The sequence below is a fragment of the Astatotilapia calliptera genome, chromosome 11 (genome assembly GCF_900246225.1).
Source record: "Astatotilapia calliptera chromosome 11, fAstCal1.2, whole genome shotgun sequence".
Taxonomy (NCBI): Eukaryota; Metazoa; Chordata; class Actinopteri; order Cichliformes; family Cichlidae; genus Astatotilapia; species Astatotilapia calliptera.
In genome coordinates, this window is record NC_039312.1 from 30,476,103 (window position 1) to 30,492,325 (window position 16,223).

The following is a 16,223-nucleotide window of genomic DNA, read 5'->3' on the forward strand; positions in this document are numbered from 1 at the left end:
TCAAATTCTGACCTTACTATCCAAATTGAATAAGAGAAATTGAAATTGAGACGATGTGATAAAATACTGTAAAATGCACCCACAGTTCCTCTTAAAAACTAGCTTAAGATATTCAGTTTATGGAGTAAAGCTAAAAAATCCCACTGTTGTTGGGCTAGGTTTGCTGTGAAACTGACAGAAACACTATATGAAGTTAAAACTATAAATATGACTAAACTAGATCAGTTTTGTCCATTTTTTAAATCAACTTGCACAACCTGTTTTTTATATATTGTTAATCCACCTTCCATAACTGGAAAGCATTTTGAGTCAAGCTTTGTTGTTTTTTGGATGTGTTTGCAACAGCCTACAAAAACGTGTGACTTAACTTGAGGATAAATTTACAGAGAATTCACAGCAATTAGTTATTTACGGTCTCTCTGTTACTGGAGCAGCAAAGCAAACGTAGGTGTTTTTCACTGTGTGACATATATGGATACATCCAAAGTAACACCTGGCCTAAACACACTGTACCACGTTTACAGCATGTGCTCAGTCAAGGCACTTTTACTGAAAGCACTGCATCCCCATATCATCCTCACAGGTGTCACACTCCATCTCTCCTCTCCATCTCCTCCGTGTTCACCTAATGAACTCAGTCTATCTCTTCTCCCCCCGCTGTGGCAGGTGTCCAGCCCAACTGCTGCCTCTCCGAAGACAACGAGGCCTGATAGCAGGGAAACAGGAGTGAGCCGGCTGCATAACAAGGACTTATTATGATGATGAAATGTCCTACAAGGCCCCAAACACCCTCTTAAAGAAATCTCTCCCACTGATAAGGGGAGTCTCAGCCTCACCCCGGAGCTGTGTGGAGGTAGAGGAGAAAGTGTGTGTGTGTGTGGTGGTGCGTCCTAACCTGATTGGATCGGCGGCTCAGAGGGGGCGCACGTTACAAAATCAAATGGCCGTCAAGCCGCTGTCATGCATAATTAATTGGACCTTCCACTCCCAACTACACAAAAATCCATGGTCATTCGATTAGGGGTTTTTGGAGGACTCTCTGAAGTGCATCGCTGTCTGAGCTGCTTCCCAGCTCACCACTCTATCAGTGAGGATTGTGTCAGCCTGCACATGTTCAGCCAGGTAAATTTTAAACTTTCAAGCCCCTAATTCATTGTTAGGCTGTTTGTTGTAAGGACCAGCTTTTTACACAGCTCGGCAATCGAAACATTTGCTGATAGTCATTAAAATTTGTAGATGCAGAAAGCCTGCAGGTCTCAGCAGGTAAAGTTGGGGAAAAAGCCATGCTCTGTGCTGAAGGCTCAGTTTGTAGTGCAAGCAGTCAGAAGCAAGCTAACCCTGTATTCAAATCTTCCATTTTCTTTTTACTTTTAGTATATAGTCTTCTGAAGCTGCCTTTGCCTACTGTAGGGGTTTTATTTTATTTATTGCTTGTTTCTGTACAGTTATGTTTCTGGGTCAGAAAAAAGCATGTAGTAAAATGTGACCAGATGGAGCATTCAGGTTCACTGGAAGCAAACAGGAAGCACTGTTAACAGGACAAATGTACTCTGTAAATGTATCATTATGATTAACTTGCTGAATCAGGATTGGACTGCCAAACTGTGAGATTATTGGTGCCGCCATTAATGACCATCAGCATCTGTATGAAAAGAGAGCGTTCTCAAAAGGCAGAGACCACCACTGTGGACCCAGACTGCGAATGCAACAGTATATCAGCTGATCTACTGTCACATCCATCATCACACAGGCTTTGTATTAGAAAGGTTAAAGACCCGCTAATATTTTCATTCTCACATGCACTCCTGTTGGGATAACATTTAGGAAAGTTCAGGCAGCAAAATATGCGTGAAAAAGATTCAAGTGTTTGTACTTGTTTACATTTCCCACTTCAAGCAGAGATAGGGAGCCCAATATATTTTATTTTCAGCACAATCAGTGGAAGCTTTCTACTGACCTTTTAAGTTGGAGAGGTTTGTAATGGCCAGGCATCTTAATTTTCCTCTCTGTCTTGTACTGTCTTTACCTCGTGTTTTAATCTGACCCCCTTTTGCTTTTTGCTGTGAAGAATTTTGCACAACAGTTCAGAAACAGAAATCACACACTGATTAAGTGCCCGAACAAAATTTGTGTAAGATGGGACATAATACATAAGGAAACAGAAGAAAAATCAGAACTGACTTCCTGCAGACATCGAGCTTAGGACGCCATCTTTGAAAGACATCTCAAATCTTAAAATGCATCTGGAGAACAAAGTGATGAGAAGAGCTACAATCAAGGATGCATCCTCTGTGGAAGTGTGGAAAAGAGATGAGATGCACAGCTGTAAAGGCCAGCACAAAACCTGGCCAGAAAAGGCTTTCAGAGACAGAACCTTTATATTCTTATTTTTTTTGTCATTTATTATTGAAATGTTCAGTCAAACTCTCTACCCTTCAACTTTTTTATCTGTATATTCTTTAATATTAAGCTACACTGTAAATTTAATTAAAAATAGATTTAAATATATAAGCACATCTGACATCTGAGGTCATATGATACATTGGTATACTTATATTTTACTGAAATCACTTTAAAATGACGGCCTCAAAGCACAAGGGCGTCTTATTTTGTTGCCTCCTTATGTCTTTTCCTCAACTCCTGCTGCTCCCATATCTCTGATGGATGGAATAAGAGTGAGGAAAGAAGGAAAGGAAGAAAGGAACTGCAAAAGTATAATCTGGGAAACGAGAAGAGGAGGATACAATATCTGCGTGTGAATGCCGCCCCCTGCTGGACATCAGTGGAACTACATCAACTGCGCACTAGAGAAAGTACACCACAGCAGGCAAATTAAACTGCAGCAAGATTTTTTATTCAAAAAAAGCATATATTCAGGAATTAAAGATGCATATACTTACATGTGTAAATAGATATTTAAAATACACAAAGTGGGAAAACAATGTGCTTCAGTAGCTGCAATGTCTATATGCACACTGTGTGCATACATGAAAATGTCTTTGAGGATGTGTTTTCCATGGTTTGTTAAGGAAACGTTTCCCTATTATTTTAGAGAAATTCCTTACTTTGTTTTTCTTTTTATTTCTGGGTCACATCCATTATTTAAAAAAATAATGAAATAAAATATTCACAAGCATAACCATATCACAGCTCAAAATGGAAGACAACTCCCTTTAGCGTCTCTCGTCATCGCCAAGTCTTAATGAATTCACAAGCGATGAAACAAAAACAAAAACTTTCACTGCTGAAGCTTTTACTCCATTAACACAGCACAGACATGACTTTACCAAAGGTTCCATTACTGCAGCAACACACTGCAACTGCTCTTACACTTCATTCATTGGTTGAGGACAGGAGGCTAGGCGGGCACTTCGGTCAAGGAGTATTTGACCACATGGGATTGTGTGAAGATGCGTTTGGGTTATTTATGGCCAGTAAAGGTTTGGTGGGGGTGGGGGGTGGGGGTCCTGTAGCAGGAAGAGGAAGTATTTTTAGAAGCAAGGGGGTCTACCTAGTTGTCTGGGTGGGGTCGTCCCTCGGGGATCAGTGAGGTGAAGAAGGTGCTGATGAAGGACCACGCGACTGTAATGAAACTCGGCTCGGCAGCAGCAGCCGCCGCCCGGCCCTGATCCTCCGCTCTTCCACCTCCATCCTCGCCACTGTCATCGTCCTCCATTCCTTCGTCCATCAGTCGTTCCTTTGCCACAAACAAACAGAGACAAAAAAGATTAAAGACGTTCTCTTTCAGACATATTCTGGACTGATTGCTTTAAACTCCACCTTAAAATGACAATAAGACCATTTATATTTTGAAAGCGCTTCCTGTGAGTTGGCAGGATATTATGTTGCATAATGCGCTGCAAGTTTATGTTTACTTGACACATCATCATGTACACAAATGAAACACTAAAAACCAAACGCAAACGAGTGAAGCTTAAAGATGAAGTCAGTGTTAAGAAACAGAGAATAAAAGCACTCTGAAATGCCAAGTTCCTTAAACCATTTTCCCTTTGCAAACAACCCTACAGCAGAAACCTTCCTGCTTTCATTTCTGTTTTTATCAGCACATCTCTCTGCTGTACTCTCATGTTAAGACTCAGAAAAGACCTGAAATTATTTGAAAAGATATGAGTGAATAAGAAGTTGCCTATTAAAAACAACTGTCTTTATTTTTTCCAACAAAAAAAATAGGCCTTGTTAGAATAAACAACTCTCTTGAACAATTGGTTTTATATTAGAGATTAAACTGCTACATGCTTAAACAAAAGACATTCATTTGGCCAAACTCCAAGATATTTATAATATCTAGTGACATCTACAGTCTTGTTTTGAGTTGTCACATTATCAGCAATCTGAAATTCTTTTTTTAACAAAGGATTTTTCTGTTTACAGGTAAAGGATCATCCTAGGACTGCTGTTGATCAGCTGTAAAAGCTATAATCTATTCTATAATTTAATACCAAAAATTATGATTTTCACATTGTATGTATCCACTTCAGACATCAAGGTAGCAAAGAAATGCACAGAGATCAGCAGGCCAAGACAAGAAACTCAAAGTACAGTGCAAAGTATTCTGCAGTCTCTGCACATATTTCAAGTGGGGCAAGTGCTGATTTTTGTCACATCATCATTGACTTCCAAAGATGGGAAACAGTCCAGAGTGTACTTGGTGTGATGCAGCCAAACTTCATCAGGTCGTCTGTCAGTCTGAGAAATTTTAATTGATATTTGTCTTTGAAAACAACAAACTAGAAAAGTAAGGCAGAAAAACAGTGACAGACAGTGCCCAGCTCACCATTTCCTGCATGTCCTGGTGTCTCTCTGCTTCCTCCTGTGGAACTCTTCCTCCTCCTCTGAGGTTTTGCTGCTCTGGCCTGAAGGGAAACCAGCCAGCCTGGTGCCTGAACCATAGACACACACTTGACTTTAAAGTTGTTTTTAACAGATATATCTAAAATGACTGAAATGATTGGTGAAAATAAAGTTGCAGTAAAAACACATTCAGTACACTGTCATGAACACAGATGTGAAAATGTCAAAATTAAAAGTACAAATTATACGTTTTTTGTTTTTACAACTTCTGCAGAATGAACTCACAAGTAGACGAGCAACATGGCTCCGACCACCATGACGAAGCGGCTAAAAGAAGAGTAGAAGTAGACGATACTGAGCAGGACGCCCACGCGAGACAATGTGTAAAGCCAGTCCAGCCAATCGCGGTTCATCTCGTCGTCATTTAGGACGGCTCCGCCCTGAGCGTTCATCTGGATGGGGTTGGGCGGCTGGTTCTCTGGCAAGGCGTTGGGGGCCGCGTTAGGTCCCAGTGGTGGCTGCACAGCATTGGGTTGGGCAGGCTGATGGGGTGAGGGGGTGGGGGAGGAGGGAGGGGAGGTGCTGGGAGGCTGCGAGGCAGCTACTGCTGCTTGACTGAGAAAGAAAATGGAGATAAAAAGAAGGAGAATAGGGAGAGAGAATGGAAACAAAATAGACAAACAAACAAATCAGCACGCGAAGTAATCATAGTAAATAAATGTAGTCTAACAAATATGTCACTGGGCAAACTGTCACTGGCATGATGATAGCAGGACAGTTTTTGCACTTACTATTGCATGTAGTAGTGACGAGCGTACATCTGTTGCCACCACAGCATCTGCATTGGCATGTACATGGGGTGGGGGGGCATGTTGGCAGGTAGGCCCCCATGAAAGGGAACCTGAGCAGCATCGGGCCTGTGGAGGGAGGAAAGCGTCATATTTGTTATTAAAGGCATTAACACAAAGCTGCACAACTGATACACATTCATAAACTGATGTTCCATCTTCAGGGTCGTCCCATTAGCTTCTCAGAACCACAGACCTGCTTTCAACCTGATGTCAAACAGAATATCTCACTAAACTTTAGTGAGTACTTATGTCATTAGCACCTGGCTGGCAATCTATTGCAAGACCTATTTATACAGTGGTGATTCCTTTGATTTAAATCATATTATTTTATTTTATATTTTAGCACAAATTTATATTTTCTATAATTTAAAGAGGCATAGATTAGTTTGGGGGTAAATGCTCAGATGTGACTCTGTCAGAACTTTTTCCCATTAATATATAATAACAGATAGCAGACATTATAGCTCTTTGCTCTGTAAACCTGTTAACTTGTCTTTTTATTGTTTATTAAACAAACGAAAAACAATTCAAAAAATCAAAAAATAATTATCATCTTTCAGGAACCATCTGAATTTTCTCTCTAGCCCAAAATTGTTTAGATTAGATTAGATTAGATAGAACTTTATTAATCCCTCGGGTGGGTTCCTCTGGGAAATTCGATTTCCAAAAAAGCACAGCACCGACAGAAGTTACAGAATTATATATAATTATATATATATATATATATATATATATATATATATATATATATATATATATATATATATATATATATATATATATATATATATATATATATATAAAATATATAATTATATAATTATATATATTATATATATATATATATAAAATATATAATTGTATATATATATATACACACACACACATACACACACACATATAAATACAGAGACAATATAAATAAAATATACGAAGGGGATAAATAGAATAAATAGGAATAAAAAATAAAAGTACAAGTGAATTGCACATTTCAAGTATATTGTTGAGGAGTAATGTGAAGTGCATGTGGTAAAATTTAGGCAAAGCTGATTTTTCTGTTTGTGTTCAGACAGCAGTACCTTGTGAATGCTTTGTGCTACCCTGATACACGGCACTTAAAAAGTGCTTGTAAAATTGCCCCTCTCCTGTATAGTGATACCATAAAAACTCACAAACGCTCATTTAGAGCTAAAAAAAAGCCCAGTCTCGTGTCTTGGTGTTGTTTGCTTACCACTGAGGGATACCAGCGGTGCTCTGAGGATATTGGGCGAAGCCGCCGCGGTACCTCAGCCCATCAAAACTCGCTGGATCAGAAGAGGAGGAGGATGAAGAGGCTGACTGACTTTCCTGATTTGGTGTGGTGGCAGGAGATATGGAGCCAGCACTCTCTGAACTCTGTGTGAACACCAATAACAAACCAATAATTAAATCAAGCACACACAGAAAAGATCAAGTTTGCCCTGAGAGAAGATGAGAGGAGCATGGAGGCTGCAGCCTAATCAAACAGCTTTCATAGTTTTTACAGGAAATCACAGAAACACATCCAGTTAAAGTTGATTGCAACTTAATCAGAATAAGTCTCTAACTGTTTTAATTATGACAGGTCAGTTTAATAAAATGTTTTTAAAAACATTTGCTTACCAGAGCTTTTAAAACTGTAAAAATACATTAAAAGCACGAATAAATTGTGTTAGTAAGTGTTGATCTACTCACGCTGGAATCAGAAGCAGTCGTGCTGGAGGGACTCCGAGGCATAGGTGAGCCGGGGGGACTGTGAGAGGTACATACGAGATGCATCATGTGGTATTCATCGTGCTGTGGGTCGACAAGGCCAGGGAGCGATCCAGATGTGTGGGAGGAAGAAAAAGGTGGTGGTGGAGAAGGCACCAGCAGATCACAGAGACAAAGCAAGAAAGAGAGAGAAAGAAAGGATTAGAGTGGAAATGGCCAGAATTCAGACAATGCTCTTCGTTTGTTGGTGACACACATCACATCGGCTATTGTTTCCCAGACTGCCCGTTTCACTTCCCCCACAGATGGAAATGTCTACGAGCAACAGCTAAACTACTACTGAGGATGTGAACAACTGACTACACATGCCTCCTGCACGGCCATCAGTCCCTCACACAATTTGTAGCTACTTAAATACCAACAGTTACAAAATTGCTTACACATAATTTCCCTATGGATTAATAAAGTATGTTGTTCTGACTTAATGCGCTACAACTACTCTACTGTAATTGTGTGAGACAGCTCACTCACAAACATCACTAATAAATTAGTTTCAGTGTTTTGTTTTCTAAAGCAAAGTACTTCTAGAAGCAAGGCAGACAGCCAAACACCTCAGAGGATGTATTTGGCAATTATATCAAAGAATCATCTAAACCACCTTTGTTTCAACACATTTAAATTCATGAATCTTTGAGAGCCGTGTTGGCTTCTTAAATTTCCCTGAAGAAGGAAAACAAAGATTAGTTTATCTCAGTTTTCATCTTTTGTTTCACATTTGGTTCAAACAAAGGCTACAAGTGGGACTGCAACGATACTAGAACACATTTCTTTCAATGCTTAAGTAACATTATTTTGAAGATTTAGACTGATATAAAATATAAATAAAACTGTATCAGCTAAATTGTATTAATATTTAAAAATATAAAAGATTTTTTTCTTCCTTCTTATTTGCAGGCCAGTAAAACTCAGAGGCCACTGATCTGCGTCTGCTATGCTGGACACTGAATTATAATAAACATTAATTATTAACATCTACACTATCAGGACATCTGTTTTCTGCAACAGGAAACATTTCTTTGAATCTGAGGTCAAGCCTGAGCTCTGAGAATGTTGATATGCTCGTTTTTCTTCATTGCTGACACCACATAGTCCTTTAAAGGCTTAAAGACACACACCTGCTCACTCACTAGCACAAAAACAAAACCAAATCTACCTCTTTCTTTTTTGCTTACAGTTTCATAAAAGTCTTACAAGAAGACAAAGCAAAGCCTATTTTATTTTATGAACTGGCTCCGTTGCATGTATAACTTCTTTTGCTTGAGATTATTGTACTTGTGATTAGTTATCTTTGAATTTAAGAAAATGTTTTGGTTTTTTAGGAAGATGTTTTATGTACGTTGTAGGTGATTTAATATTTTTATTGTTCATTAATAAGACAAACATATTTCTTACCCGGTTACTCAATGGATTAGAATAGTCAAATACTAAAGTAACTGACAGCTGTGGCACTAATTACAAGCCAGTGCGCTCAACAAGAGTAAAGACACATCACGGTTTTGAACTTTGGAACAACTTTTGAAAATTTAAATTCAAACTCTGAACACACACAAGGTCAGACAAGAAAGGTAAGTTATTTCATGAAAGGCAATGCAGTGAACTTTATTTTATGCTTTGTTTTGTTAATGTTTATACTGTAAAACAAGGTGTGCTGTGTGCTACCTGGCTTGAAATTTAAAGAAATCTATATGATCCCTTATAGGATAAATCCAGATCCAATATTTTCTCACCAAGGAATTCCCAGGAACTTAACATCCCCTCCCAAAAACTCATCGATACGTGGCTCTCACCTTTCTAAGCACATCTCTGAGCTGCAGGTGGTCTTGAAGGAGCATTCCTGAGTACACCAGCCGTTGGTCTTTGGACAGCTGAAACACAAACATCACACAATGAGACAAAGAAGTGATACACACACACACACACACACACACACACACACACACACACACACACACACACACACACACACACACACACAGTGAGGGTAATTTTTTTTCCTTTCTTTCTTTTTTTAAATTATGCTTTTAAATATTCTGAAAATGACAGGCATTCAGGTCACTGTCTGACACAATCACACCAGTCTCCTCTATATAGTGTAACCTGATGCAGGATGATAAAACTGCTGGGCTTCTTCTTGAGACACCAAGCAGAGCTTGAACTGAGCGTCTGAGCAAACACAGCCCTCACAGTAAACTTAAACCCAAACATCCACAAACATGTTTTTATGGAAACACTGCCAGCTACTACTCTGTCACAACCAGCTCCCTTTAACCTTCATAGCTAACTCGGTGCAGCAACATCAACATGTTTTTGTTTCCAGTTGAGAAAAGCCTTTTGGTAGCTGATAGCAAAGTATGAGACATCAAACCTGTCATGTTTGTAAAGTGATTAGGTGCCTTGGGGTTAAATGAGAGTACTGGGCTGGATTAGATTTCAAAGCCTACTGAAAGCCTGTGATGTGTACAATCAAATATTCAGTTCTTCACAAGACTTTCGCTTCTCCTTATCCGTTTTATGAGAGCAACTTGACCGAGAAGGAATACAGACAATTCATTTTCACTGAAGAATCAAAGCAAAGTTGTCTTTGAATCACTGTGTTTCCACTTTTTCAGGAACATCACATCAGTGGTCAAATGATAATGTCTGCATGGGAGTAGTATTACATACTGGTGCATTAGGATCATCTGTAATACTAGAGAAGTACTCCAGTCTTAAAGTGGGGCACACCTCTGGGTGAAACACGAGTCTACAAATATAACCCCATTTTAGCACAGTGCTTGCTGCTGTGCTCTTTACCCTGCTGAAATATGAAGACCTCCAAGAAAACTTCATCCTGTCTTTAATTTTAAATCCATGTATTCTTTTAATAAACTGACCCCCCCCCCCCCCCCACACACACACACACACACACACACAAAAAAACTCGCCCCACAGAAAATCTGATTATTCTGTATCAAACATAATATGAGGTTGGGCTCAGCAATCACTTGGATTCAATGAAGATGTTGTCTGTCAACAATTAATGAATTAAATAAAATAATCTCAAAAACAAATACTTTGCTCTTTGTACTAATTTTTTCTATACATCTCTTATTTTTGTTGTATTTATATATCAAGCACATCCGTTTCCTTTACAAAGCGCATTTTTGTTTGTTCCTAAAAGTGAAACTTAATGGTGCTGTAGTTCAGCTTTGAACAACAGAACAGAAACAATCTTTGGTCACTAAGCTCTATCTAGAGGAAGTTAAAGTTGGACCAAGATTTGAACCACTGGACCTGTGGAAAGACTCTATTATGCATTTTGCAAGCTGCTAGGGACCAGCAGCCCAGGCCTTTCTTCCTATTGGACAACATGGTGTACATCATCTCATTTACATCTATTTTTTTTAAACTTATATCTGTAAACTGATGATAAATGCCTTTAATAAATGTCAAGCAGCCTACTGAAAAAATGAATTACTGTTTCAAATTATATATGATTATTAATCAAAATAATCATGATTCTGGTTTCTTTCAGACGGACAAAACGCTACTCACCGGCTTGCTGGGGTACACACTGGAGATGTGACTTTTCAGCTTCTCCACAGTCCAGTTAAGGAAACAGTTAATGGTCTGGTCTTCATACTTCTGGTTGGGGGCCTTAATGACCAAGGTCACAGGACTATCAACTGCCCCAGAGTCCATGGCTCATATTACTAGAAAGTGGGCTCTGAGGAACCTTCACTGACACAACTCAGGACTGTCCTGAGGAGTAAGCTACCTCAAATTCTCTCCATTCTGGTACTTGTATAACACCAAAAACAGTCAATGCTGCAGGTAAGGGGCTGGTGGGTCCCCTTTTACAATATCTGCTTCATCTCTAGATCTTTTATGAGTTGGAATTCTTCTGGTAGCAGGTTGTTGGATTTCTGTTTTTAAAAAAGAGAGAGAGTAGCATATATAGATTACACATTATCCTAAAACATTTTGTTTTGATTTATACAAAGTATTTTTCTAATATCTATAATTTTATTTTTTGAAATTTAAATTTTAAGCACACATGCAACATGGAAATCTGTGTGGTCATCCTTCAGGTAAACTTCAAAGAAGTATTAAAGGGATAACTACTGCAGCTGTCCCTGTCCATGTCTGTGACAGAGTTAAATCCCTCCCCAAGTGTGCCAAAAAAACCTCTTAAAATATAGGATAAATAAACTAACTTACAAGCTATAAATGATTAATAAAGATAAACTCCAGCTTAACCATTCAGGGTTACGAGGCTGGAGCTGGTGTAGACCCTTGGCAGGTCACCAGTCTATAATTGTTCATCTGTCCTACCTGTCTGACACTCTGCCCCAAACTTCCTGCAACTGAGGAAACTGATCAACAAAAAGCTCACTTTTGCATACTGTAATAAGCAATGCACCAGCTCACTGCAACAACAATTCACAGCTGGCTCACAATGAAAAGCAATGTATCTACAAAATGTAGCACACGCAAGCGAAAATAACCGCAGGTGAGACGGAGGGGTCGGGAGTTTCGGTTAAACTTCCTGATACCTGCCATGTTGGCTCATCTTTACAGTAAACAATTAAAGCAACTTTAACTATAAATCACACCGAGTCGGGTTAAACCTGACGGTTTAGAGTTAGGTGAGCTATTAACACCGCTTATCTGTACAATCCTCAGGCGAACACACTAACACACATAGCAAACTAGCCTCACTGGGCCGGTCACTCCGATCAACTCGGCTTTTATTTTGACCCTTGGTTATGAAGCCAGGGTAACGCCGTTAGCTTCTTGGCTAATGCTAGCGTCGCTGTGGTTTGGTAATAATTCGGTGGGACTAGCTAGCCTCTCCCAAGGTGACAGCACATTTAAAGGTCTAACGATAATAAATGAGAACACGTTGCATCAGAGGGCTTTCTGTTTGTACCTGTTTACTCTGCAGTCAGTCAGTCAGCGTCGACTCCCCGTCCCAGCTCGGCTCGCCTGCCTTGTTGTTGTAATGTCGGGTGTGAGAGCGGAAACACGTCATTCTCTTTGCAACAGCTGATCAAAAAAACAAAGAAAAAACAAAACAAAACCAAAACCTTGCACCGCAGTAATAAATACGCATTGAAGTTAGTATAGTTTCGTGTTTTTGATTTCACTTTGAAATTTAGAATTGAAAATCTACAGTTCTGGTTTAGTATAGTGGTTTCAATCTATTAGTTTATAGTCTTGTGATATAAAGGTGTTTTAGAAGTTGACCATATACATTGTAATTTCAAAGCAGACAACAGTAACACGCAGACTATAAGAACCAATATTTCGTTCCTGGTCATTTTATTAGGTACTGCCTTTTCAGTAAGTCATTAATGCAAGTATATAGTATAGTAGTATAGTAGTATAGTATATAATGACAATGATTCAATATATTTAGGCATATAGACGTGGTCAAGACGAACTCAAGTTTAAACCTAACGTCAAAATGGACAAGCAAGTTGATTTAACTGACTTTGATGATTGCATGGTTGTTGGTGCTGATCTGGATTTTCTACACAACCAAAAAAAGAGAAAACAGCCATTCAGCAGCAGTTCCCTGGGCCAATTTTAAAAAAGCCCCGTTGATGCCAGACCGCACCAGATGCCACTCTTGTCAACTTAGAACTGGACACTGAGGATAAAATCTGCACCAATCACCAAAACTGGACATGTGGAGACTCTACATATATTGTTTGGTCTGATGAGTGTCAGGAAAAATACTACATAATCATCCAGCAAAGAATGACTCACGCAGGGTTGGAGCTTTATTTTTTTTTCTTCAGCAATGTCATTTAATTCCCCAAACATAAATATGAATAATGACTTCATGCCCCCAGTCAGCAGGTTTTGGCTTTATATATAGCCATGTTATTTCAAAGTGGAGTGCAATAAACTCTAAAAAGAGCCTAGTTTAAATTATTTATAGCTATAGAAAATGTAGATGGCAGCATATTTGCGTGTGCATACAATTCACAACACTGGTGCTGCACTTCGCTGATGATATGATGCAATATCGTAATTTATTCACCACATTTGGTACTCAGTCTGGTAAATTTTAAGCAAATTTAGGTCCTCTGTGACATGATGTTCTTACACAGTATAGTTTTGTATTGCTTTACCATTTGGTTACTAAAAGTGGAAAAACATGTAATACAATTAAGAAAACTATTTTTGAGACTTACATTTCATTATTCATCATTGACATTTTAGATACATTTTTTTTAAAAAGTCTATTTGTTTTATTTGTAAGATTTTCAATCTTTCCACGCCTACTTCAAATGAACCTCTTAAACAAAGGACTGATCGTTGGAATGGCACTCCACCACCAGAGGGCAGTGTAAGTTGCCTAACAGGCAAACTACATTTGGAGAAAATGTTATGCTTTTGTCCAACCACACAGCCAGACTTTAAGTCTCAGCGCTAAAGTATTTAGCACCTCCTCAAGTGCCGCAAAATTATTGAGTTTTTCCTTTCTCAAAATATTCGCACAGATTGTAGAAGTTATTATTTTAGGATTGTTTATACCCCACATTCTACAATAATAATGCTATTAGTTGCCTTTATTTTTTATCGGTGTTTCATAAATATTGCACATGCGGAATAATTTCCACTGAATACATCTTTGCATGTACTAGAATAAAATCCAGAAATGTTTTCAGCCATATTTCTTGCTTTTTGTAATGTGCGGTATTGATTTTAAAGTGCTGATATTAATTCACATCTGGGCAGCGAATTTGCAGTAGGCCATATGGAAAAGTAAAACTGCCTTAGCAGTTCAACAACTCTTATTTTCCCACAAATGACGTGATAAGCATGCTTCATTAAATGACACAGGAATGAATATGGGTGTGTACAGATTTCCTGGGTGCTTTGTGTGTTTATCCCAGGAAGACTTGCTGCATGGAAACTACTGATTACTGTTTCAGCTTGCGCAGAACCTCCTTTGTCAGCTGTTTACTGTATTGGTTGATCTTCCAGTGTCCCGGCCTCCATCCCAGCAGAAAACGATGAAAGTCTGTCCAAGCAAATGCAAACATTTCCCTCCACTCTTTCTCAAGGGCATGAAACTCCACGTCTTTTTTTAACGATAGCTTTAGTTCTGAAAAATAGTAGTCCAGTAGTCCTGGTACCCTCTTTTCACACTCCCTCTCCTCCATACAGCTTCCTAGAAAATATACAACATCTTTCATCCCGCAGCCCCCACCCACATACTGAAAGTCCACAGCTGCCACATCGTTCCCACTCTGGGAAAAACAGAAATTAGCTAATTTGGCATCTCCATGAACGATGGTCTTGAAGCGGCACTCACTGAGTATCCTGTCAATGTCGCCTGCTGCTGCTTTGAGCTCAGCATCATCCATGGCTTCCAACTCGTCTGGCCGGGTTTCCAGGTGCCAGTAGGTACCGACAGGCCACAGACCCTCTGGTGCCACACCCAAGAAGAGAGCGTGAAAGTGAGCAAGCCAGCTCAGGCAAGCCTTTATCTCCCTGTCTGTAACGCTCGTCCTAAAAAGAATAAAATATATTTTTTAACCACCATAAATTATGTTTGTTTCACTATTTGGCATGTCTTTATCATGGCTTTAAGGATATACCTATCCAGGCTAATAAAGGCTCTCTGCCAATTTAAGCTGATGATTCACTCACCAAATTCCACGTTTATACTAGCTTTATGCTGTCTATGGGTGGGAAATCAGCCATGACTGCTTAGGTATACAAACCATATACTTTATAAACATACACAAATATACACAAGTCACGGAGGAGGGGTGGGGGTTAGTATATCTGAATAACATGAACACTTCATAGACTTTTATGGATTTTATGCAACATGCTTTTTGAAGCTTTTTTCAGAGTTTCTAAGCTTATACCTCCTCTGATCGTAACCGGCCACGTCCAGATCCTCCAGCACGATCAGCATCTCATCGCCATAGGAACAGGCAGCTAGGCAGGCAGGGATGCGACAGCTCTGATTGGTGGAATAGTTTTGGTACCAATGTGTCTCCACCTGGTAGGATTTCACTTTACGTGTGTGGGATCGATCTGTGTTCCAACCCCCGGGGTGCTCGGCTTCCTCTGGAAACTTAACGTGTTTTACAACCACGGAGGGCCGGTTACAGCCCTCCAGGTGCAGCCGGACTATCTCCCCATAACCACTCCACAGGGTCTGGATCTTAGCACCGACTCGCAGAGATGAAGCATCACATGCCTGCAGGATGAGGTCCTGGTACTCCTGTTTCATTTCCACAGCTACGGCTGAATGAAAGAGGAGAGTTAGCAACATTTAAAAAGCGTCCTTGTATGCGCTGCTGGAGGTCTCTGTTGAAGTGTCGCACTCACCTGATTCTTAAAAGTTTTTGCAGCAGAACACCAAAGGTTTCGTTTCACCCACACGATTCACTGAATACTGAATAAGTATAATATCGATTTTCTCGCAAATGTGTCAGGACACCGACACGGTTTAAATCATCCTACGGTTCAGGAAGTATTCGGCATTTAAGGAAACCCGCGCGAAAAGTGTGCAACGCTGCCACCTACTGGACTGGAGTGCACACAAAGAATCCAATAAAAAAATGTCATCGCTCATGGACAATGAAATTGGATGCAATCTTAGCAACCCAGAGAAGCCATTATACGTCTGTGATTGCATAAAGTAGTTCTTATTATAGGTTTGTGAGCAGTCCAGATTTCAAGCACTCTAATGTAACATCAAATATTATTTTTTTGATTATATAAACAAAATAAATAAACTTTATAACAGCATAA

At 39.4% G+C, this 16,223-nt stretch overlaps 2 protein-coding genes across 3 annotated transcripts; both read right to left on the reverse strand.

Moving 5' to 3' along the window:
• Window positions 1–2,832: 2,832 nt before the first annotated feature.
• Window positions 2,833–12,473, reverse strand: herpud2 (HERPUD family member 2). Its single transcript, XM_026184006.1, has 9 exons — window positions 12,367–12,473; window positions 10,989–11,359; window positions 9,242–9,319; window positions 7,377–7,478; window positions 6,895–7,058; window positions 5,604–5,729; window positions 5,098–5,427; window positions 4,796–4,901; window positions 2,833–3,697 (listed from the first exon to the last, which is right to left on the reverse strand). Exons 2-9 carry the CDS (start codon window positions 11,133–11,135, stop codon window positions 3,512–3,514), a joined length of 1,239 nt encoding a protein of 412 aa, XP_026039791.1. The 5' UTR covers window positions 11,136–11,359; window positions 12,367–12,473; the 3' UTR covers window positions 2,833–3,511.
• A 268-nt stretch (window positions 12,474–12,741) lies between these two features.
• Window positions 12,742–15,993, reverse strand: pkdc (protein kinase-like domain containing). Of its 2 annotated transcripts, XM_026184008.1 has the most exons (4): window positions 15,798–15,993; window positions 15,329–15,713; window positions 14,767–14,963; window positions 12,742–14,622 (listed from the first exon to the last, which is right to left on the reverse strand). In XM_026184008.1, the coding sequence occupies exons 2-4, from the start codon at window positions 15,697–15,699 to the stop codon at window positions 14,372–14,374; spliced, it is 819 nt and encodes a 272-aa protein (XP_026039793.1). In that variant the 5' UTR covers window positions 15,700–15,713; window positions 15,798–15,993; the 3' UTR covers window positions 12,742–14,371. The 2 variants fall into 2 exon arrangements, with proteins under 2 accessions (XP_026039793.1, XP_026039792.1); XM_026184007.1 differs by having other exon boundaries at window positions 12,742–14,963.
• Between the last annotated feature and the right edge of the window lie 230 nt (window positions 15,994–16,223).

Coding starts and splice junctions, on each gene's coding strand:
- pkdc (XM_026184007.1), bottom strand. CDS start 15,699: ATGAAACAGGAGTACCAGGACCTCATCCTGCAGGCATGTGATGCTTCA. Junction 14,964..15,328: donor GCCGGTTACGATCAGAGGAG/GTATAAGCTTAG, acceptor TATTCTTTTTAG/GACGAGCGTTACAGACAGGG.
- herpud2 (XM_026184006.1), bottom strand. CDS start 11,135: ATGGACTCTGGGGCAGTTGATAGTCCTGTGACCTTGGTCATTAAGGCC. Junction 9,320..10,988: donor GTGTGTACCCCAGCAAGCCG/GTGAGTAGCGTT, acceptor TTTGTGTTTCAG/CTGTCCAAAGACCAACGGCT. Junction 7,059..7,376: donor CGACTGCTTCTGATTCCAGC/GTGAGTAGATCA, acceptor GTGTTCACACAG/AGTTCAGAGAGTGCTGGCTC.